This window comes from Gallus gallus, chromosome 15 (assembly GCF_016699485.2).
Source record: "Gallus gallus isolate bGalGal1 chromosome 15, bGalGal1.mat.broiler.GRCg7b, whole genome shotgun sequence".
NCBI lineage: Eukaryota > Metazoa > Chordata > Aves > Galliformes > Phasianidae > Gallus > Gallus gallus.
In genome coordinates, this window is record NC_052546.1 from 1096048 (window position 1) to 1120595 (window position 24548).

The following is a 24548-nucleotide window of genomic DNA, read 5'->3' on the forward strand; positions in this document are numbered from 1 at the left end:
ACTGTGCTGAGAGATGCAGCAGTTCCTGGATCACCTCATCCACAAATTTACTTGCTTTCCTTTTAGCAATGATGACATTGTGCCTATACTTAGCTACATTCTGGCAATAACAAATTATTTCATCAGGTTCCTCTCTCTGATATACCAACTTAATCCCACATTTAGACATCCCTCTTTGGAGCAAGGTTGCTAAATTTAATTCCCTTTACAACTCATACAATTTAGGATTTATCACCACCCTACAGGCACAGGAAATTATACACATTCATATACTGGTCAGATTAGAGTCCTACTGCTGGAGCAGATGTGATGCTTTATTTTTTATCCTTCTAAAATCTCTGGTTTGCTGTTTCAAAACAAGCAGTTTTCATATAAGCTAGAAAGATACAGGGAGCACTGTGGGAAATACAAATCAAAACAAAACCCTTAGCTGCCAAAGGAAAAAAACCCTAAAGTCACTTAAACAAACTCTGACAGTTACTTGTTCTTGCAGTATTTACTGGGATGTTTACATTACCGTTTTAATTCAGACCACTTTCAAAGCAAATTTCCCAGTACTTACTGCACTTTAGTTCCCAACACACAGCACTTGCAGCACCATCTGGACACATCTTGGGATGAAACTTAACCAACAGATGCACTCCAGGACCACATCGAGGTCCATGTGCTAACAAGGGACGCGAGCAAGTTCAAGAGCTGCTTGCTGATGTGTTCACTCACTGTGCTGGCCAACTCAGCACAAGATGTGACAGTTACCAGCAGATGGAGCGAGAGTCCAAACCGCAACTTCTCTGCAAGGTCATACACTAACAGACCTTGTAGAAAAAAGAAAGCAGCTGCCTAAGCAAGTAGGAAGCTACGAGCCAAAAGAAGTAAAAAAATCACGTCTCTAAAAGAAACTAGCAAGTTAATTGTGAAAGAAATGCTTCACAGATTTTGGGCTCCTGTCCTTTGTTGCTAGCAGGCTGCAACCTCATTACAAACTGTGCAGTTCGTGGTTTGCAAGTCAAACAGTTGTGAACCAGAATTCGGAATCGTTTTCTACAGAAATACTTTCAGAACATAAGCAGCCCATCAGTCTAGCAGTTCAACACCTCCCATTCCAGGAATGCCTCACCCCGCAGAACACTTAAAAAGGCAGAGGAGGAGAAGGGGAGAAGGCAGCTGGTTAGTTTTGTAAAAGCAGCAATCAGATCCTTAAAACAATACTAATGAAACAAACACACAATAAACCCCATCAGCCCCACTCCATCTGTACGCTGTGTTTCAGCACCCGGTGCACAGCTTGAATGCCAACCTCAACTTGCAAGATTCTTCTAATTGAGAGGCTGAACAGTAGTGAAAACGCAGCCAGCTCCAACTGAGCCAAATGCTTAGAATAATCGATGGAGAATGCAGCTTGATACAGATGCATATAAGCATACTGAATGTCACACAAGAGAGGCACAAACTTGTTCAATGGATGAAGTGGTAATAGGTAAAAGGTTTTTAATATGCCTTGTAGCTTGCACTTCAATGTACAGTGCAAGGCAGGATGGATATTACGCTTACTGCAGTGATTCACTCAAGAATGCAGCATCCACCACTGAGCAGGAGCTCCAACAGTGGGTAGTGTTGAAAAGAACAACCAGAATAATAGGGGACACATGAGACTCAAATCAGGCTTGAAGGAATGTTTAAGAGGAGATTTTCTGTTTAGAAAAGGAACACCAAAGTGTGCGACCTTTCCAGCTGATTTAAGTCACACACAAGTTCTACAATTACATAAATGCTTCCCAGTTTACCACCTACTCCCACAATGCCAAAGCAATGGCTTGCTAGCTAAAAGGGGAAGCAGCCCCCTCATGCTGCAAGGATGTACCAAGGACATCGCCACTACTACAAAACATGGAGGTATGCAAAAAAAAACAACAAGAAGTTAGTCTGCAGGGAAGGCAGAAAAGCAACAAGGAAAGGGAGGGCAAGGTGGTGCAGGAGAAATAAGGATGTCTGAAAAAACAAACTGTCTTTTGCTATTTCTATTATTCTTCACATTTCTCAAGCCCCACAAGCTGTTACCAGGGTATCTCCTCTTACTGAAATTACTTTCTATGAAATTGATTTTATTTCATTTCATATCAAAGAATATGCAATTTAACAAAGAGATGGCTCAATTAAACACAACCTATTTTGACCTTGTGCAAATTCCAATGCTTCTGCTTTCTGTGAGCAACTATTCTAAGACTAAAACAGCTCTCCCTTTCCAAACGACCTGCAAGCAGCGTTCTTCCCAACAGCATCTGACGCACTGCCCAGTAACAAAGGCTTTTTTCAAGCCTATGCAGCTAAGTCTCTTGGCAACAGGAGATGTTCAGCTAACAACTCTCTTTCCTCTGTTCACTAATCAGTCGAGAAGGCTCTGGAGGACCAATATTTAATAAGGATCTTAATGCCGCTGCAGATAACTGGAGCACTACCCAAGCTACCAGTTCAAAAGGAGAATACGATGTCCCCATAGGCTGTTACTGAAGGGCAGGAAATACCTGGCAGCAAGGCTGATGCAAAGAAGGGCAAATTGCTAAAGGTCTCCACTCAAAGCAATAGCAAGCATGATGGTGAACTGTAGCACATTTAAGCTTTTGTAGGTCACCTTTAGTGGTGTTTTTGAGAAGCATCATTATTACAAGCTATAATGCTGTGGATCCGAAGTAAATGTTAAGCCCTTTTGCCAAATGATTAAAATGGATGGCATGTAAATAGCCTCCTTTACCCCAGTCCTTGAAGACTTCTATCTGTCCTTGAAGACTAAGCAGTATGGTACACAAAACATTAACACTGCTTTAAGTGCTCTACCTGATCCAGTTATTTTTTCTTTACTTCACAGTGATAACAGAATGTATTTTCTTTTAAAGGGAGTAGGACAGGCATGTTATTCCTAAAATCACACACTGAACACCATTCCCTCCCTCTCACACATGGCACACACCTTGGAGTCTCTTCTTCATAAGCTACATATCAAAAGCCATCTCTTGGAAAGCATGGGTTCCCCTTTTTCCACAACCAGCTTACCATGGTGTTTTTGTGAACCCCAGAATGCACTCCAGGCCCCAGAGTGCAAAATCTCAAACTGAGGTGTGGTTCAAAATCCTGGCTCACACATGCAAGGGAATAACAGCAGAATTCTCAGCAAAGGTCTGCCAGCTCTTCCATGTTTCACAGCATGATGCCACTATTCTTGCAAGGGTATTGTACACAGGGTAGCTCAGGCACACCTTAGACTCTAAGCTACAGGTAAACACTCTCGCCTGGAGAAATTCTGTGCATTCATGATAGCTTTGTGGGTTGCACTTTACTCCTGCCTCAACTGCTACAGCATTTGAAGACAGAAGACAGATTAGGCATATCATGCTGGGGATCTCACTGACAGCAGATCAATATGCTAGGAAAGCAGAAATGCAAATACTCCTGGATACAAACAATCTTGCTTGCTGCCTCCAGGGAAGCTTCCTCCTTAAGCTACCAGGTTGGATGTGTGCCTCTAGCAGCTGATACCAAAAGGACAGTGGGCACAGGGTTGATGCACATGGCACTGGGGACTTCTTAATCAGACAGCAATTTGGCCCGTGCATACAAGATCAATATGAAGCAGACCACTGATCACACTGTGTTTCTCTGAGAGGGAAAATCTGAATTTCCAGACATTGTCTGCTGCACAACAGCAATATTAGAACAACGGTGGACAAGGGCAAATGTCCAGGCTTATTCTTTCAGATCTCAGAGACGCTGCTGCCATGACTGACCACGGGTGCTTCTGATGAATCTGTTCCTGTCTCCACGGCCATCCAGAATTGCACTTGACTGACTTGTTAATTTTTTTCTCCCTGAAAGGGCGCAGATGGTAGTGCTTGGTGACTGCACACATGCCCTGAGGGATATCTCCTTGTGTGTGGTACCAAACAGCTCTATTTTGTCACCCCTCCTATTCTGTCACAGATAGCAATTGCAAGGACTGCACAATCAAGCTAGAAATTAGAACACCATCCAACGAGCCTGGCTTCTGGCATTTGGGCCAGTTTACATAAGCAGAAAACATGGAAGGCCAGGAAGGCGTCAACTTACTGACCTCAAAGCTGTAAGCACAAGTCAAGAACACATGGGGATGTCACAGTCATCAAAATCCAGAGCACAAAGAAAGATGGTTTCCCATTTGTAATTCTGGAAAAAATAAGGTGATGAGGTAACATAACAGGAAACCTTATTTGATAGAAGCAGGTGTGAAAATGGATCCCATTTCTTAATGGTGGAAACCTGTATGTGATGGAGTCTCTAGGCTGGAACTTGCTTACTCTCTGCCTCGGTAGGGTTCAAATGCATTGCTTTTCAGAGAGAAAGCTGTTGTAGTGTGCTATTTTGTCAAGTTTTCTCAAAGGAGCAAAAGCTAATGAAGATTGGGTACTTGAGGAAAATTGTTACTTTTCACATTATATAAACAACTGTTTACAACCATACAGTTGTGTATATACGCCAGAATGTGAGCTTTTAGGAAGGACTTTTCCTTAAACTGGAAAAAAAACCCAAGAAAAGTGATTTCCTTACAAAACCCACATACATCTCAGTGAAAGCATGCTACTCCTCTTCAAATCATAGCTGCCATGTGATGCAGCTGAACAGAACTGAGCTACAACACTTTTAACTGCCTTTATTAGTGCAGATGAATAACAGACCAGCCCAGCTGCGAGAGGGTTCGAGCTTACTGTAGGAAATGCGCTTTTTAAACAGAGACAATTGAGTGATTCCCTGAAAGAACATTCACAGACATATCACAGCACAGCTATGACCAACAATAAAACACAATATATTGCTGTTAGTATCTTAACAAGTTCAAGAACCTCATAACATAAAAATGTCTCAGGCTCATCACTGAAAATAACAGCAATTAAGGGACTCCTTCCTTTACCTTTGTGCTGCCTGGCCCTATCATTTTCTTTCCTCCCCCCCTTTTTTTTTTTTGATGTGTGTTAGACTAATGATCATGTGTTCTGAAATACCCTTTTCTGGCCTCAAGCCCTTGTCAAACTCTGCTTTGCAGTTTCAGATGCCAATCAGATACTTTGACTCCAGGAAGCTAATGAGCTTTTAGCTTTCTTCCAGCTCAGTAGTAGCAACCTGTCTGCAGAGAAGTGCTTACTGCAAAAGGAATCATGCAGTAGTCCTTGGCTCCAGACACTGTTTAATTTATTAAAAACATTCTGATGTTATTCAGAACTGTTTAGATGTTGAACAGCTTTATAAATGTAAGTGTCACAAAACCTCAGCAAATAGGCAGGCATGGAAGAAAGACTGCAAAAGACAGCTGAAAAGCACCAAAGGAAAAAAAGCAACAAAACCCAATATGGTTGTGGTTATTTAGTTGAAATAACCACTCACACACAGGCATAAAGTACTGAAGTATGCAAGAAAGGTAGAAAAAGCACAGAAAACCCTTATTTGCCTCTGCAGACCTCTCAAGCATCTTTTTCCTATCTCCAAGAGAGACTGCATGGAATGCAATAGATCACAAGGCTGGGGATGGTCCAACTAGGTACCCTCCCCTGCCATATGATTTGCATTGGACACAGTGGACTGAAAATCAAAGCCCCTGTGTGGCTGCAGAGTGGAGGAAAAACCACTGTGCTATAATGCAAAGCAGTAAGATCCAGCATCAAGGAAGAATGAGCTGTCAAATTAGAAAGCTCTGTTCTTCTCCATGTGCCCTGAAGAGAGGTGGTACGGCACAGCTGGGAGCTAGGGAAAGGCAGCAGTCAGCTCTTCGGGCAGCCCACCCGGTGTAAGAGAGGTGATGGCCCGGAGCAGACAGTGCTCTGCTTGGATGCAGCAAAACACAGGATCATGTTGATGAAGAAACTGACAGCTGTGCTCCTGCAGGCCTCCACGACCGCCAACTCCCTCTACCAGGCCTGTGGCAGGTCAGGGTTTAGGGTAGCCCAGAGTATGCAGGGCAATCAGGTCTTCTCTGCCTTTAAGCACAGTGGATAGAATTTTGACCATGAAGGCAAAAACAAATCCTCCATCACCATGGAATTTACAGAAATGAGATTGCTTTGTCAGATACGGGACTACAGGGGTTTCCACTGACTGCACTTGAAAACACCATCCTGCTGCCAAGGGACTTCCTGCTCTGGTCTGAAAGCCCACACGCTGCTCACGAGTGGCTGCATGCATCAGCAATGGGTGCTGCTTCAGAGCTGCGACAGACAGGGATCGACAGACGGTATTTCCACTTGGGCTGGCACCTGTCAGGTTCTCCCCTTCACAGCCTGAGCTTCATCTTCAGCGTCAAGGGGAAACAAAAATCAAAGAAGATATTTCAGAGCTCACACACTGAACTATACTTAGAAGGCAATTTGAAAGCTTTTCTTCTGGATTACTCGTGCTTCACCAAGTCTGCTTATACTTCCACTTCTCATCATGATTTTTATATAAAGATCTCATAAATGGTCATAAGCCACTATACAAGTATTTGGTTATTCTTATTAGTTCAGTTGCTTACCAGAGGCCTGTCTGCTTAAGGCAGTGAGGGGCAGCAGAACTGTCCAGCTTGACTTACTAGAGTAAGAAAGGAGAATAAGATCTGTTTATTCTCCAGTGAAGCTAGGAGATGATATCTCAGCCAGGAGAAATAAAACATCAGTGACTCTTCATCATCAGGACTGATACTGGAAGCCTGTTTAGTTCATTACAGGCAGAGTCCTACAATCTTGTCTTTATAAGCACGTTAGAGGCAAGTACCATATGGAAAGACACACTCATATTATTAAATAATTTATTATATGCAAACACAGACACATCCTCCAATCCTGTTTGTGCTATGAAATTGCTAATTAGTTCCTGCTGTAGCTTCCAAAGTCAAAAATGTGTTTCAGTTTCTCTCTCCATTTCATGAAAGCTGCCACACGCACCCAAAGGAAGCCCAGTGCCTCCAGTCATCTGTCTCAATTACAGTCACTCTGCTGCTGTCAGGCAATTCAAACATCTCCCAGCCATCCAGGGAGAAGAATTCCATTTTTTTTAGTGTCAACTAAATGTCAGGCCAGAGTGGAAGCAGCATAAACAGAAGATGGTTTTTTTCAAGTTCTCTAACAAAAAACTGACCCTGCAGCCCAAGTTTTCAAGGTACAGTATTTGGGTAGTTCGTTCTCATGGATTTTGGCATAAAATGGAAGCCTTAATGTCTTCAAGAGCAGAGATTTTCCAACAGTCCTCAAAGCACCTCATCCATTTCCAGTCTGGGGTTCCAGAAGGTGAGAGGCAAGAGCAGATGTTGCTGTTCCTCCCTCACCTGAGCTGGGATGCACAACACTAAGTTGTGTAATGAGAGGATACTCTCTTTCCTTCAGCCAAACACTTCCTGGCTTTATAGAAAAGCACAAAAATTGCTATTAAATGTAAATATGCCTGAGGCATTGAACGAATATCTGATAATCCTTGGCAGAACAGACAATAATAGTTTTGCCCATAAAATTATAGGTTTCCTGGAAACATAGATCTTGCTGTAAAACTTGAATTTGGACAGAAATGTGAGATACAATGTTGTGGATCCGCACAGAAGTACCTCTACAAAGCCTGAGCTGTCCAAGCACATACACATTTTAACAACCACAGATGAATCTACCTGTAAGTAAAAACAAAGCAAAAAAAAAAAAAAAGGAGCGGGGCCTCCAGCTCATAGCAATGAATGTGATCCGTATGTGAAATGGAGGAAGCACAGAGACCTTTTTCGAGAGACAAAGGAGGAATGTTACACAACATCCAACTGCAGCCTGTCCCCATTCTTACTTCCTACAGGCATGGCCCACATTCTCAAAAGAAAATAATAGGGGAAATTTCATAGCAAAGCAAAAGCATATACTACCTCAGAACAATTATCAAAGCTTCCCTGAAACCACTTAATCACTGTTAAAATAATGGATGGATTCCTAACCCAGGAAATAGGTTGTTTAGGATAGTTCTCAAATCTAACACAGATTTCTTATGGCAGTAAGACAAGGAACATTTCATGCTATTGTAGACTTCCAGTTTTTCCCATCATCAAGAGAAAGAAAATTCAGGGCTGAAAGAAATTGTCTGAGACCGAAATACAAACGCACTCCTTCCTACTACATACTGGTCAACATTCACACTGATCATCTGAAAATGTGGGGGTCAGCAATCAAGCTCTCCGTAGGTTTAGAGCAAATAACAGTTGGATTGACACTGCTTTCCATACCATGGAGGGGTAAAATCTCTCTCCCCCACTCCTCCACGGCTGACAGGTAAATTTAAGCGCCCGCTGTACAATGTAAAATGCCTGCCTCCCAGTTCAAGGTCATTTTTCTTCATTCCACAGCTAGATGTATTTGGCACATTAAGTCACATCATTCCCCTGTCACAGTGGAGATGGAAGAGCTTTTAAGCCTGCACAGAGCACTCAGGGTTATAGAAATAAATATGGCTTTGTAGCACAGTTCTCACATTCAAGATCTCTAAGTGGTTTATAAAGTAATGAGTCAGATAACATGACTGCAGCAGCTGTGTAGGTAAATGTGCTGGAAATTAGTGTTGAGAGAGGAGAATTTTTAATTTTTTGAGTTTCTTTATTTGCTTTTCTGCAAAACACATCTGCAGCTTCAGCACCAGTAACTCCTGTAACTTGGAATGCACAGAGCGTACGACATTTGAGCTTATTTTAATCTTGAGATTAACTCCATGATTAATGCTCTCCATTAACTCTAATAAATACTGTTCAAGCAAAGGAGGAAAAATAACAGACACTTCATCTATTTCTCCTGTATCAGCTGCATTATAAGGAAGCCATTCTACGATTCCATGAGGGCCTTGCTGATCTCTAGAGCCTGAATTTGCAGTTAGTTCAGAATTACTTAAGTGTTTCATTTTTGTTGCTCATTTTTGTTGGGCAAACGAACTCTCCCCACCTGAGATGCCTAGCTAGCTGTCCTGGATGAAGACATGTTAGAAAAAACAAAAACCCTTGTCCCTAATAAAAAGAAAAATCTGCCATTTCTTTGCATGCACTTTTTTGTCTGTCAGTATCATCAGTCCCAAAAGAGTCACAGAGAACAGCCAGGGTGAGAGCGCTGGAGGTCCCCGGGGCAGCCTCCTGCTCAAAGTGGGCTAGCACTGAATGTGAATCAAGTTACTTCCAACTCTGTCCAGCCGGGTCCTGAGACCCATCAGTGGCAAAGCCCTTTCAAAGCCTCTCTGCCAACCCGTTCCAATGCTTAACCTACATTTTTGTGTTTCAGAATACTTGATCAGGTCACCAGACCATCGATGACATCTTTAAGTAAGAGTCGAGAGGTATCGGTCTAATATCAAGATTTGAAAGCATCTGAGTCACACAGTCCTCTAAGAAAGCCATTCACACACCTGCTCCTCCTTACAGCATTGCCTTCACAACACCAACACAGAGCTGTAACGACCTCCTTTACTTATGCACACACTATTTCTGGAAGTCTGGCATGGGATTTAAATCCACATTATACAATTTTTCTGCCTCAGCTGTTCTGAAACTTCCTGCTGTTCTTTTAACTTGTCAAGTAGCTTCGTCAGCAGAACTTTGCTATGGTACTTTTGATGGACACCAGAAACAACTGAAACTTTGTGCAACAAGGTTTTTGTGAATGATTTTGACATGAAATCTCAGTTCTAAGTTCTGACCAAAGCTGAATTCCTCTTTCTTGCTTTCCATAGTAAGACTGTGTTGGCAACCAGGATACCCTCTGACTTGCATCCTGCTTCAGAGTATAACATCTCACCTTCATCTTCTACACTTATGCCAGAAGGGAGAGGTCTGTAAGCTCTCATTGTTGCTCCTTAACTGAAACTGAAGAAGTGATATGGCACAAATCTGACATAAAAATTTGGGACAGACAGATGGATGGAGCTTTTCCACTGAAGTCACTGAATCCCAAATTGAAACAGTTCCATTCACATGGGATAAGCACCTCCTCACCAACTCCTGCTCTTAATCCTGGCATATTTTCATGGCGTATTTTCATTCTGTGAACAGCCCTTGAGCAGCATCTCTGTAATGAGCTGTGCTCTGTAATAACAGACATTCCGTTTCAGAATTTAGAATTAGAATTGTTTATAGAATAGAAATGTCAAATGAGACACACAGAAACATATGCACAAAAAGGAGGGTTGTGAGGAGAATATTAATGATTGTCAGAAAGGGCCCAACAGTACAGGAAGGGCTGTGAGCACAAACAAAAGTGACTGACAACTAACACTTCCCAATATGAACTATTTTAGCATCAGAAATGGTTGCAGCTGAGCTATAAAATTTGCCGAGGTATAAAGTTACATACTGGTTTCTGTGTACTTCTATCTCCATGGAGCATCACAAATAACATGGCTGAACTTCTTCATACAAATACATAGTAAGTGTGGCACACTGTATGGGAGCAGTTGGGTCACAGCCAAAACAGTGATTGAGCACCTGGAGAAGGGGCATTGCCAGCCCTGGGAGCACAGGTGGAAGCAATTCAGCTGTGCAACCAGAATGGGTGGACCCAGGGTCCGCCCCTCACTAACCTCATATAAGGACTGGCAGCCACAAGGGAAGCATCTCTACTTGGAGACTGCTTCTTTTGAAGTGTTTGGTGAGCCCTGACCCTCAAAGAGGGTAAGCAATTCCCTCTTTATTACAGGATTGTGACCTCTGCCTTCCTTGGGTAACCCAAAACTGGTTTAATGCAGCTCTACCTGCTACTGCCTATCCTTACACGTGTGTAGCAAGAATACTAAGCAGTTTGTAGTATTATGCATTTTGGAAGTACTCTCTGCACCACAAAATCCTCATTCCATTCACACATTATCCCAGTGGGGTAAACCACTGCCACACACCTTGAACAGAAGCTGTTTTTGTATGATTTTCTTATCACTGCAGTGCTAGTAACAGTTGTGATACCCAACACTTTGGCAGAAGTTGCCGCATTTACAAACACATCATATATACTCTGCATTGGTTATCACAGCAGCAGCGAAAACACCAGTCATTATCCCACTGAAGGCGGTGGGAGTAGCGAGACTTTGTGAATGAGCACACTGCAGCCTTGGCATATGAAGGCAATTAGCTTGCCTAAGGCCACTCAGCAAGTCAGTAGCTGAAATGTGGAAGTGAGACTTCCTTGCTTCCAGCTCTGTCTTTTGCTGAAACCCCAAACAACTCTACCTCCTCAGTAGCTGCCATCATTACTATCTGCTTCAGTGGAGTTCCTGCTGTTTAGTTTTTCATAGGCTATTTTATTATGCAAGTACATATAGTGTTCTAGTTGAAGATGTTGGAACACATACATGGTAAGTCTCACATTCAGTGCGTTTATAACTTGGCCACAGATTCACAACAGGATAGAAAGGGAATTTACCATCTGAAATTCTTGTCTTTTGAAGATACAGCCAATTATTTCAATAGGTCTATAATCTTGGATGTCAGCCTCAGGCAAGAAAGATCTGGAAACCAACTGTAAGAGTAATTTTATACTTCTAAAGGACTAAAGATGGAGAGGGAGAATCTTGTCTCTGCTAGCTTTTTCTCCCTCCACACGCTGTGGAAGTCTGAACATTCAATAATGCAAGAGAGGGATGAAGAACAGGGATAGTTGTGTGCGTTCATCCCTTCTTTCCAGAATAACCAAGTACCCTCTAGCTGAGTCAGCTTCTCCTCATTCAGAAGGATGGAGAAGGGTTGGAAAGGACAGGTCACACATGGGAATTTTCCCATCCAAGATGATAACTGTTCTCTGACTCAAAGAGTTAAAAGACAGATGAGAGTTCTCTCAACTGCTTTGCAAATTATGGAAAAACACATGGGACCAAGAAGAACACTCAGTATAGGAACAGGTAGAAGAGATACTTAACTCTGATAGGAATTCTCAACACCGTGCATGAAATACTTAAAACATGTTAATACAAGAATACATTACCTGCTCCCACAGAGATGTTCTCGGTCCCTCGATCTCCACTGGCACACACAGGAGGGGCGTGGATGGTGCCATTTATCAATCAATCCTACTCCCAATTCTGACAATCATAATTAATGACTGCAGTGCTAAAGTCAACTTGTAAAGTTTTAAAGAAAACAAATAAAAATGGCAGTGAAACGAGAACAGAAGCTAATCTTAATTACAAACGTAAAGTCAGAAGTTTCAGTGAAGTCTCTCTCCCTCTACAGCATTGCCTTTAGCTGAAGACAAATTGCTAGCATTTCTGTAATCTACTAAGTTAAAGTCATTATCCTGACAGTGCCAGGAAGTCTCATTTCCTGGAGCAGTAACACAAAGATTTATAAGTGAATTTAAACACTCACCTTCTGGAATAGGAAATCTATCATCAGCATTGGGCTACATGAAAAGTGACTGAGTATTTGAGATAACAGAGAAAGAAGAAATTCACCTCCTGACGAGTTCACCCAGAGCCCCATTCCCTACCTACGCGGGATACTGATCAGGATGAGTGTACCCACAAGGCTGAGCTTTCAAACATGTGCAGCTTTTCTTTCAGGTCCCTGATACAACAAAACGGATTTGTTCAACTACGAGCAGCTCTACTGCATGTAGTTCAATATTTCTGCACTACTCTCTCCTCTGTTTATGTCCCCCACCAAAATGCAAGTGAGCTTAAACAATCAAAATAGCGTTCATTCAGTTTTCCTTTCTATAAGTAACTGATATAAAGGAGAGATGAGTTAGCTCGCCCACTGGGCTGAAATATATCTGAACATCCATCCTCATGGCTGAAAATTTTCAACTCCTGAATGAGATGAACTGAAACCAGAGCTGAAGTTCAATACTCAAAACATCTTAGAGCATCCACTTTTATGCCATTAGATGTTTGCACGCATACACAAGAAGTCAAGGGATTTGTCTAAACCAAATACCATGCAGCCTTGGACTTAATTAGGAATAACTGACCAATTACACATGAAAAGCGGTTTTGCTCTTCTGGACTTTCTCTTCCCATTGTAGCACTGACAAACAGACGTGAACAATCCAGCACCTTCCTATCAGGAGGGTTAAACATTACAACCCTGGTAACACCTTCGGAGGGCTGGCACATATCATTGCTGATTCTTATCTCATAATCTGCCATCCGAGACACTGCTTCCCACTGTACAGGTATGATTAATCCTTGTCCTTCCCCTACTATATGGGCCTCCGGTTGCTACTCTTGCTCAGGAATAAGGACTCTGCTAACAAAGCCAAGGAATTGTACTATGCTACGTATTTAATGTGCACACAGGAGAAATCAACATTCACACCAGGGTAGTGCAGAAAAAACAGGCTGCAGGGGAGAGAGCCAACACCACTGTCAGTGACCTACTTTATACGGGGAAAGGGATTTCAGCAAGCTGCTGCTTCTCACAGAAGGAGGAATTTCTGAAAGTACTAAATATAGTGAGGTCCCAAGGACAGCATTCCTAATTCCTTGTTAGTGCTGTTCCCTTCTCATACAGCCCTCTGCAAGCTCTTATCATTTCCCCAAAATTTATCCTTTCTCCCTGTCAAAAAGACGCTCCTTCCAACAAAGCAGAATCATGATGCTTCTCTTCCACTGTCCTTCCTCATGAGGACAGCAGTACTCTGGATGCTGCCAGAGCATGTATACTTATTTTGTTTTATATCAGATGAGACAGCTTCTGAAAGCACTGCAAGATCTCTCATCTGACATTATCCAGTTTGCTACAGATGATAACCCTGAACTGGAAGCATTCCCCTGCCAGAATGCCTAGCATGTAAGATTATTAAAGGCATAGAAATGGTTTCAGGGCTGCTCAAATGCTATGCTGCAGCAAAATCTGATGTCCATAAAAACAAAACAATGAGAGAAATTGGAAGGAAAGGGGACTCCAGAGCATCCATTTGGAAAAAAAGGATCTCCTTTCATTCATTCCTTACTCTCCAAAGAAAACAAATAATGGGAGAAAAACTGCTGGAATTTCAACTAGGTAACAACCCCACGCTCCCTTTGTTCTGCTGAGGATGTGAACATGCTCATAAGCCATCCTGAACAGAGACTGAAAAAGCCTTGGCCACCAAAACATGCACCTCATTCCTCACCACTCCCACCTCATTTCTCTCCAACTAGAAGCTACTAAAGCTTCTGCTTTTATAAGTCCAGTTGTGCGACAGCATCACCATTCGGCTTGCTTTCTATGGCAATTTTTGTAATTAAAGTCATTCTGAGACTAAACAAAATCTGAAGATGATATTTTCTATCAAGTCTGAACTAAGTGATCATAAGCAGAGTATCAGTTAAGCTCAGTGATTGTATCTAACATTACTTCAGAAAGAAATCACATTGGCACTTTTCCAAAGCCACTCTTGAGCCCAACAAGGGAAGCACCACGGACGTTGACTGGGGAATACATGAAACCTGCAACATGGCACCCCAACGTTCAGTTGGCTACCCCAGTGTTCTGCTGCTGCACTGCATGAAAAAACTTATTACTGCAGTTTCACTTGCCTAGAATGATTCTAGTTGAAAAGTCACTTTAATATGACTTTAATAATACATGAAAGAGATTAATCTATAATTGTTGATTTTTGAAATAGCACTTAACTGTGTCACTCAAACTGAGTGCCTTTGATCATTAAAACTTGCATGGTTTTCCAGTCTCAGTTACAAGGATCTGCCTCAGCTGAGAGCTGATCTCATCAGAGCCAATTATCCTCTATGGCACGGATCTGACCTAAGGCTTTTAAGGGCTCTAAGACTGCAATTTTATTCATCTTACTGAACCATTCAAAGTCCTAGAGATCTTCTTATGACCTTTAATATTCAGGAACTCTCACTTAAACTAAATGTCCTGCAAGAAACTACTGGTTAAAAAAAAGAAGTGAACAAAAGTGTTCTCAGTGCATTTTTCTCCCCCCCAAACTTTGAACACACAGATGTACAGATCCCACAGCAACGGCTTCTTCCAAAACACCATGGAATTAATCAATCTAGTAAGAGAGATGTCGTTAGATTATAATCTATTCCATTTAAATGAGAGCATCTCAGAACTGTCAAAGAAAACCTCTTCAAGTGTGTGACTTCTAGATACTGAATAATGAGCTGTGTAAGCTCAGATGTAGCTCCCATTAAATATGCCACACCTCTACCATTAGAAAAAGACATATCAAAGAGTTTAATCTTAAAATTATGCAAAATACATTTCTGTGTAGAAAACCTTGATCTCTTTTTTTTTTCCTAAACTTTACTGGCACCTTCATTCTTTTCTAAATATGATTGGAATGTTAGAGTTGAAGCCCTTGCTATATTTTGCCTTTTTTTTCTTTTTAATTATAGTTTAAACATCCTTAAAAAGTCTCCTTGCTCGGCAGCGTCAGTGCCCAGCCCTGAACTGATGCCATCAAAGTAACAGCTGGTTATGAGGCATGACCAGGAGCTCTCAGGGTAGGATGGTACTGTGCCTTCTAGAGGGTGCATTACTCTCTCGTGCAATAATGCACCAAGTGAAAACCACAGTTTAGATAACAGCCTAGAAACTGTAACCACTGTAAAAGGCACCTGCAATTTCAATTTTACATGCTGAAGAATGTTCAGTTCTTGCTATTTACAGATCACGAAGGTGAGGGTGCTGCAGGAGAGCTTTTCTGCCAGGTCAGGTGAACAGCGTGCCACCACAGCAGTTGCTGTGACAGTAGTTGGATCTGCAGTGATATTGCACACACTTCAAACAAAACCTTGTGCAAGTTTCAAAACACTTCTTATAGCACTGGACAGTATGACAAGACCCAAACAATCTCCTAGCATTCAATTAAAGACAGCACCATATATTCAGGATGGAAATGCAGACTGAATGACAGTGCAAGATTTCACCGCTGTCGGAACCTGAAGCACAACGCAGAAAAACTGAAGCACTACAGACATGCCAGGAAAGGGAAGCGATTAGTGGTTCGTACACTTAATGCTTGCCCATATTTCCTTACGCTCAGGTTCAGTGAGGCAAACCCAATGTCTCGACAGCAGTGCCCCAATGTTCCTCGAGCTCTGGCAGCTCAGGGCCATGCCCATCGCCCTGCAGGGCCTGTGCTGTGCCTGACCATCCTCTGAAGAACCTTCCCATAATTCTCAACCCGAACCTCTCCTGAAACGGAAATCCCACAATAAACCCATGGGCAGAGCTACAAACGGAATTCTCCACTCTCCAGTACAATGCTTTATTATGGGTGTAATGAAAAATATGCAGTACTAGAAACCAGCAAATTCTAAGCAATTTTTAGAATTCAAAATATAACATTTCATCCACAGCCTTTGCATTTAGTGGTTACTTACTTCTTCCTTGATTTCTGGCAATCCTTATTTCAGGCAGGCTTCTGCAAGACTCCATGCACTTAGCAGTTTAATACAAAAGCTGCTCGTATCTAGCATTGCTAGATAAAAACAGGCACTGACAAATCTATTGCTTCAATTAAACAAATACAAAATAAAGATCAATCGGATTGGTTCCTGTCTCAAATCCCTTTAAGAGCCTCCAACTCTCACACTACTTGTTATTTCGAAAAGCACAGATATCAGCATTACCTTTTGCTGTCTCAGACCGCTTCGGCAAATCAAGTGTATCAAAACTCCTGTCCAAATCTCCATTCTTCTTTCCTGTGCAAAAAAACAAAAAACAAAAACAAAACAAAACCAGACGGTGAAAGACCAATCAATGAAGTGCAATTTTAGCTATTTATTAGCAACTAATGGAAACAATTTCATATTTTTGCTAAGAGAGAGTTCTAAACCATTACATAACCTTTAATTTAAACAGTTCTACACAGAAGAGTGGAACAGCACCGTGACTTCACTTCTGGCTATGGACTGAATTTAATGAATGCAGCTGGGAAGAAGTGTTAATTTTCTCTTCCCCTACCACAGAGACACTCTGGCTTGGGTAAGCACACACAGACCCTGTGGGATAACCAAGCACTGCCATTGGAAGTTCTGGAATAGAGATACAAGATTCTGAAGGAAGTGCAGCAATCTACATGGCTTCTGAGGGCAGCACTACACAACTGAGCCTTCCCAAATTACTTCAGGATGAAAATCCTGTTATTTAGTCCCTCTCCCTCAAGAACAGGGGAAGAAATTGCAACAGCGAGCGATGGGATGAATTCACACCCAGTTTGGCTGCCAGGGGTGGCTTTTGAACAGAGACCCTACCAGACTGTTCAGGGAGGTCTGCAGGAAGGGCTGAAAGTTCCACAAGTCAGGATGCTTAACAGCAAACAGAACAAACACTGCTTGGAAAGTATAACACGGAGATTGGTCTGGCTCTTAACTGGAACAGATCACAAAATGGGAGAGGCCAATCCCTGCCCTCTTATAGCAGGAAGCTGGAAGTTTCTCACCATGAATTCCAGAAACCATCCTACCTTCTGGATGAAAGAATAAACGTACGCAGTACAGAAGAGAAACAGTGCTTTTAGATACCAATGTGAACATTTAGAAACATCAGTAAGAGAAGAGCCCTCGGGACAGCATTACATCCCCACCCTTTCCTTGGAAATACTTTTTTTTAATTCTGAAACATCAGCACAGGATCAGCCAACTTTCACTGCCGTACAAAACCAAAAAGCATCTGGAAGTTCTGTTCCTCTGAAGCCATTAAATTAAAGTATGGCAAAGCCCCAAAGCCCATCCTTCTAAACTGCCAAAAAGTCATGGGACCATACAGCATGCCAGCGCTCCGAAAGGCACCTTTCCTGCAGGGAAGGACAGGACGCAGCTGTAACGCCACAGCCCTCCATCTAGTTTTTGTTCCATAAAGAACATGAAACATATTGCTTGGTGAACGGAATACCAGAAATTAAAAATGAACAGTAAAGGACACTACATCTCATAACGACAGCTGAACACTGCTGGTGGCTGCGGAGCACTGCAGACCGTCCGAGTAGAGGGACGGGAGAGGACAGAAGTCACTGTTTAGGAAACGTTACAGACTTGGGACAGACCAAGAAATGGGACTCCATCATATCTACAAGTATGACTAACTCCTTTCACACACCCCCAGTTTCACGTCTCTGGCATTAGCTAGGTCAAAAAGCCTAAGAATAACTGCAGTGAGAGCCAGACTTTACTCAACATAACCACTCATTTCAGAAGTTCTCTCCATAAAGATAGCAGATTGTCATTTCTATTAGCCCTGCAGACCTGAGCTGGCTCAGTAAGAAGGAGGACCCCTCCAGCCTCGTGCCCTGCTCAGAGCTGTATGTGCTCACACAACCAGTTAAAGAAGAGACTGTCCAGGAGAGCAGCATAGGCTGCTGCATCTTTTGAGCTGGCAGTGCAGAAGCAGCTATTTATTAGGCCATCTTTCCACCCTGCATTCTCTAATCTTCAGTCACAGTCTCAATTTCTGGGCCAGACCGAACATACTGGCCATCCTTTAGGAAGCCTTTACTGGTTTGTCTCTCAGAAGAGCTAATCCAGCCCTCAGGCAAAGCCAGTCTCTTTAAAACAGAAGCTGCCAGCTGTTTACTAGTGGAAGAAATTCAGGAGACACAGTTCTGACCAATGGGATCTCTGCTTTACCAACTGCTTGTTTAATCCAATTCAGCAAGGGCCAGGTTCAGAAATTCCCAAAGCACCTCCATTATCCAGGGCTTTCCTTTAGGGAGGGGATGAGGAACATGAGGACTAAGCTGGAGACGACTCCAGAAGAAATCCATCTGGAAGGCAAAGGTGGTGCAGCTGCTCCTGTTCCCATCTGATTTCCACGAGACCCACAATATTGATTTGGATTTACTAACAAGGTGACAGCATTCAGCAATTTCAAGAGCCTATCAATTACGGACCTCTCAGCCATCACCTACCCTGAATGACATCATGAGAAAACCAGCTTTGCTGACAGCCACTGCAGCTCTGAATATCACTCAAGCCTGCCAGCATTGTTAGCGCAGAGGGACGTTTAAAAGACTGTGCTAGCAGTTTAAGGCACGTGGTTTGGACATCTCAATTTTTTCCCCTGCTATACATCTCCCTTCCTCCCCAAGTTTTACAGCTCTAGGAACAGGAGAGAAAAGATTATACTGCTGGATCAAAAGCACGGCTCCAGACTTGGCCAAGAGACAGACAGCTTTGAATGTGCCTGCTGACAGGTCTGTTTTATGAGACCTGGCTGAAGGAATTGGCACAGCAATCTGCTTTGGGAAAACAGCCTGACATGAGACTTGATTGTACAAGAAGCAATTTACAGTCTCTGAAACAGTAGGATTAAAATTCTTTCCCTCTCCCCCCACAACTTTTATGTAAAAAACAACCGAAATGTGACCTTTGGCATCCTCACTGTCAGAAACTTAATAAGGACTGTGAGATATAACCCGGTGTTATTAACCAATAGTGCTGTTTATCATCTTCCTCAAATATCGCTTTGTTTTCTTGGATAATCAATACAGCTATTCAGCCAGACCTCTCCTGCTGGAGGATTCATTCCCAAACACTTCTAGTTAAAAAAAAAATAACAGTGAAGAGATTCTTCACGACACCCTGCAACAGTCAATGCTGTGCTTATCAGTTTTGTTAATAGGCTCCATTGCCATCCAGTTCAGTGGGTGATAGAAGGCAAGGGCTGTGCTCTGCCCCTCTGCACACCCACCAGCCACAGTCTGCGAGCGGCGCCTCCCAGAAAGCTCACAAGCACCATTTGTTGGGTGGAGCAATTTTGTCAACATTTTTTTGACTCAACTCTCCAGGACCCACTGATCTGAGGCAAGTGTCACAGACTGACAGTGAGCCTGCCTTTACCCCTCAGTTAGCATCAGGAACACTGGAAATCTCCAGGACACCGCACAGCCAAACCGAACTGCCAGCTGAAGAGTGAGGGAGGTGCGGCTCCAAAGGCAACTCCACCTGTTGTGCTGGGATGAGAAGCTGACAGGTGCAGCCCCCAGCAGCTTACTGCAGTATCTTCATCTAGCCAGCCTGAACGTCAGTAACAAAGATGCAGAAGCCCAGGCCACATTCCTTAGCTGACAAAGTGCGCTCTATGAGTACAATTCCAAGCTGCTGAGCCTTGCCACTTACTGCTACCCAGGTGAGTTAGCAAAACTATACTTTGACACGACAGGCTTAGCAAGGCAACTTGCACACTTACCTGTGCCCTCCCTCACGGGATTGTTAGGCCGGTTGCAAATCAATGATACCAGGACTGAATAGGAATTTGACATTTCTGCTCTTAGCGTGAGAAGAACAAACTGAAAATGCTCTCTCAATTACACAGCGGATTTCCATGCCTGCTGAAATGAACAGGAGGGAGCAGAGCATGGGGGAGCAGAGAAGGTGAACGAACAAGACCTTAACCTCAGCTCTTTGCCTTGCATGTAGAAGCTGAACAATGTAGATTATGGTGATGATGAAAAGAAAGTATTGCAGAGACTCACCTTGATTGAACCACTCCTCTAATTACCAGAAAAGCAGCAAAAGAAAAACAAGAATTTACAGGAAGGAAGAAAATACAAAGGAACAGTCACAAAGAGGCAGAATTTCACAAAACAGGTTAAAACCTGAGACTTACAAGAAAACTATGAACTTTCACTGATTAAAAACAAAAATAAACCCACCAAAACAAACCAACAAAAGAATAGGATATTCCACTCTCTTCCTTTTGTTCCTGCTGAGAAAATCCTCCCCTGCAGGTCTTCCTCCCCCCTCTCCTCATGCCATGGAAAGGGCTCAGTGCTCCGTGGGGAGGGAGGCCGCCCGGCCCCCGCAGATGGGTTTGAAACGCTACGATCGATGACCACGAACTGAGGTAGAACTGAGGTAAAAAATATGGAAACGCTGCAAGATTCAGTGAGCAAAAGAGAGAGGGAATTGAAATGACCTATTTTCCAGCCCTCGGCCGACACAATTAAGAGTTTCAGCCGAGGTATTCACATAAATTTAACAGGGGGAAAAGGAATTTTCTATTTCTGACTTTAAAAGCACATTTACACGCATGGCCAAGCCCAGGCTGTCCCTGAGCGCCAGCGCCGCCTGCTCGGTCTGTGGGCCCGTCCTCGTGCCACACGGTTTGAGAGCCATTAATCCCAAAGGACACAGTCAGGTTCTGTGGCGGACACGAGGCCAAGGACAGCCACCTGAGAGCGCCCTGCTTTCACAGCCATCAGCAGGACGACCACAGCTCTTCCCTACGCCCCCCTCCTCCACAGTGCACACTCAGTGCTACACACAAAGGTGCTTTCACCGACTGCTGCTCTCATGTGGCCGAACAGCACGGGTGACAAGAGGCAGGAAAGAGGCTCAAGTCAACGTGCACTCCAGGTTTCTGAAGGATATCACACTGAAGTTTCAGGCATTCACGATGAGAACAGGCTGGCCAGGCAGGTCACATAGTCTTTTCAGTTTTCCCTCAGCCATTAGAAGGTTCCCAGCAATTAATTTTTTGTTTTTGTTTTTTTTTTTTTTTTGAGCACAGCCTCCATCTCTGCTGACAGACTGCTCTAGAAACGTGCCTTCACTCTGTGGTGACTTTTTTAACGCTTATGGAAACACAAAACGTTCTCACAACATGTACAGGTCACATCAAAGGAAGCCCCCTGCACAGAACATAGTCTGTCAAGTTCAAACAGTCCCGTGTATTCCCTTCAGCACCAAAACCTTCCTTAGATCCTGGCCATGAACAGTAAGCCAGGATGTGAGCATGCACTAATGTGGAGAATGGAGCCCAGACAGGAACCTGAGTTCATTACCTCTGAATTCAGCCTACAAGAGTCATTTCTCAAAAACACCAAAGAAAACACAGGTTTCTTTTATACCCAAATGCATTTCACTGCCTCTTTTTAAGATGAAGATGGAAGCAGGGTTACTGAGACTGTTAATCTTTGCTTGAAATGAAAAATCATTTGCAACTTTCACGTCCCAGAGGAAAGAACAGGTCTGAAAGTGACTGACAATTAAAAGCTACAAAATCGTGTTTGCAATTTAAATTACTGAGTGACAGAACTGGGAGGTTCTATCTCTTGGTTGCAAGTGAGAGGACAGCCTTTCAGTTTGTTTTCACATGTGGGAGACTGAAGGCATGGAACACAGACAGGACTCCCATGCGTGGAGATGGACGCGTGCTGGCCTGGCTTCCAAAGACATCGGCACATGCTCTGCAGCCAAGCAAGCAGACTAAGCATAGATCTGACAGATGCAAGAACACAGCCAAGAAAAGAATAGGGAGAGCACATCCACCATTATCCAGCAGCAGCATCTTACAACAGCATGCATCACTCCTACTTAAAGCCAAACAGAACGTAGCAATTGTGGACAAAGGTCCCAAACACCGAGCAGTAACACAGCAAGGGAGATGACCACGTGCCACAGCACTGCAGACACGTACCTCTGCAAACCGCATCACTCTAGCAGGACGGAAGGGCTTGCAAGAGCAGAACCAAACAGCACAATTTACCCCCAGGACATTTCCAGTTTTTGGTTCTCTGTGAGGCATACCTTTAGCTTTCTTTCCACCGAAACAACCAGCATCATCTTTCTTCTTTTTCTGAGAGCCTCCCGTGCCCGCAGTCTGACCAGCATCAAGTTCTTGGTACTTATCAGCTCCGGGGACCTCTTTGTGGACATGATAGGAAAGGTTCCTCATGATGCACACACAATTCTCCACGGACTGCGACAAAAAACTTGGTGTTAAAAATGAGTATTGCACCCTTCTATCTGCAAAGTGTTTTATTACACAGCGGAAAGTTGGGAGAAATTAAGAAAAAAAGAAAAAAGGGCACCCAACCAGGAAAAGAATGGCATATTAAGCAAAGTTAGTAAAAAAAAAAAACTAATTTAAAGTTCTAATCTGCTCTAAACCATTTTTTTCTTCAAAAGTGAAGCACTTCATAAATAGCACCCATTCAACAAGAAAATTCTCCAATCACAAATACCAACTGATCATGCATAAAGAATACAAACTCACCAGGAGATCAAACACACAGCAGAAAACCATCATTTAAGGTTCTTATTTTAATACAGCGTCTCTCACACTCTTCCAACCTCTACAATCCCCAAGAGACTCTATTTATTACATTTCCTCTGAGTCAGAATGAAGACTATGTGAGGAGTTGAATGAGAACACACATTGCTCTGTAGTAATAGCTGATAATATATAACACATCAGATTTTGACATGAGCAACGCTCCGTAGGTTGCAATGGAAGCCAGCAGGTGGTTACAAAATCCACTTCCAAAATACCTGATTAAGTGACAGGCCTTTAAACATTCTTTTAAACAGTACAAGATGAAATGATGATAAAAGCAGATGAATCAACATTTGTACCTACAGAAGAAAAAAGCCACAAAAAGCATTGCAGGTCTAACACCTTGGCGCTACACCATTTTAAGATGGCATTGAAAAAACTCTTTAAAATGAGAACTAATCCCTTTGCTGATGCTGTGCAAAGCACAGTACAACAGGACTCAGTTCTGATTTGGAGACTGCACTTAGGAAAGTTGATTAAGTAATGCAGAACAACAGCAATAATACCACCAGGATAAGAAAGGAGTCCTCACCCATCACAGCCACTTGCCTTTGCTCATCTCAACAGCCATATAAAGTAATGCAGCAGCATGCTGATCCTCTGTCAGCACTATCATGGGTATCGTGACAGAGATGAGAGGAAGGCAATTACTGTGTTTTAAGAAGCAAGCACAATCCCATTCTAAAACTAGCAAAACAGAAGTCAGACCAAGCGTGACACCTTCAGACTAAAGTAACAGAAACACCAGTCATGTTTTAATACTCAAGCTCACCTTATTGTCCGTATCTTTCTTGCCAACTGCAGACTGTAGGGCGTGAAGTAGGGCATCCACCAAGCCATCACACTCTCTTAGCCTTCTGCGTGCTTCTGCTCCATCTGAACTTACATTCCTAACACAAGAGATTTAAAAGAAACTTTAGGCCTCTGACCTTCAACCACAAGGCTGAAGGTGTGTTGATTTATATGGCAATTATTAAGAACTCATTACCTTGGATCAACAATTTGGAGGCAAGCCTCTTTGTCAACTTGAAGAAAACTGAACTGAATACTTCTGGTTTGTAAGGCCTTTATTTCTCCCAGCACAAAGTGAAAAAACACATTTAAAGGAATAAAAGCTATTTTCTATCTACAGTATCTGATGTATGACTGCCACACAGGCAAACTTATTACGGCTTACATACATCGTACATAAATACATTTCATGTAACAGAATCAACTTTACAATTTCTTTCAAGGTTGGTTCATCCACCAGTGAAAAAAAACTTCAGGTTACACGATCTGAAATTACTCCTTTTGTGCATTACAGCAGACATGACTTGTAGAAGTTTTCTGTGGGCTTGCACTGATTTTCAGCACAAGCACAAAACAAGTGTTGCTGCCAGCAAATGCTAACCCTCAGCATAGCAGGTCTCAGCATGGAGTGGTCTGCAAAGCTGCTTGCTCTGAAGCTGAAGACAGCTCAGCACCAGAGTACTCCTGGCCATAGAAACTGAAAAATATTTTTTCAATTCATGAAAAAGAATTAAAAACAAGTATACAAAAAGCTAGA

At 42.8% G+C, this 24548-nt stretch overlaps 1 protein-coding gene across 34 annotated transcripts in view; it reads right to left on the reverse strand.

Annotated features, from left to right (window-relative positions):
* Window positions 1-24548, reverse strand: part of ARVCF (armadillo repeat gene deleted in velocardiofacial syndrome) — a 209023-nt gene that overhangs the window by 20758 nt on the left and 163717 nt on the right. For 24 of the 34 annotated variants that reach the window (XM_040647966.2, XM_046901080.1, XM_046901078.1 and 21 more), the window contains 4 exons: window positions 23772-23889; window positions 22471-22642; window positions 20415-20432; window positions 16573-16644 (listed from right to left, as the gene is read on the reverse strand). In XM_040647966.2, the coding sequence (XP_040503900.2) occupies window positions 16573-16644; window positions 20415-20432; window positions 22471-22642; window positions 23772-23889 (380 nt within the window). The remainder of the gene's footprint in view (window positions 1-16572; window positions 16645-20414; window positions 20433-22470; window positions 22643-23771; window positions 23890-24548) is intronic. The other 10 variants (XM_046901082.1, NM_001398134.1, NM_001398133.1 and 7 more) reach the window with 1 other exon arrangement.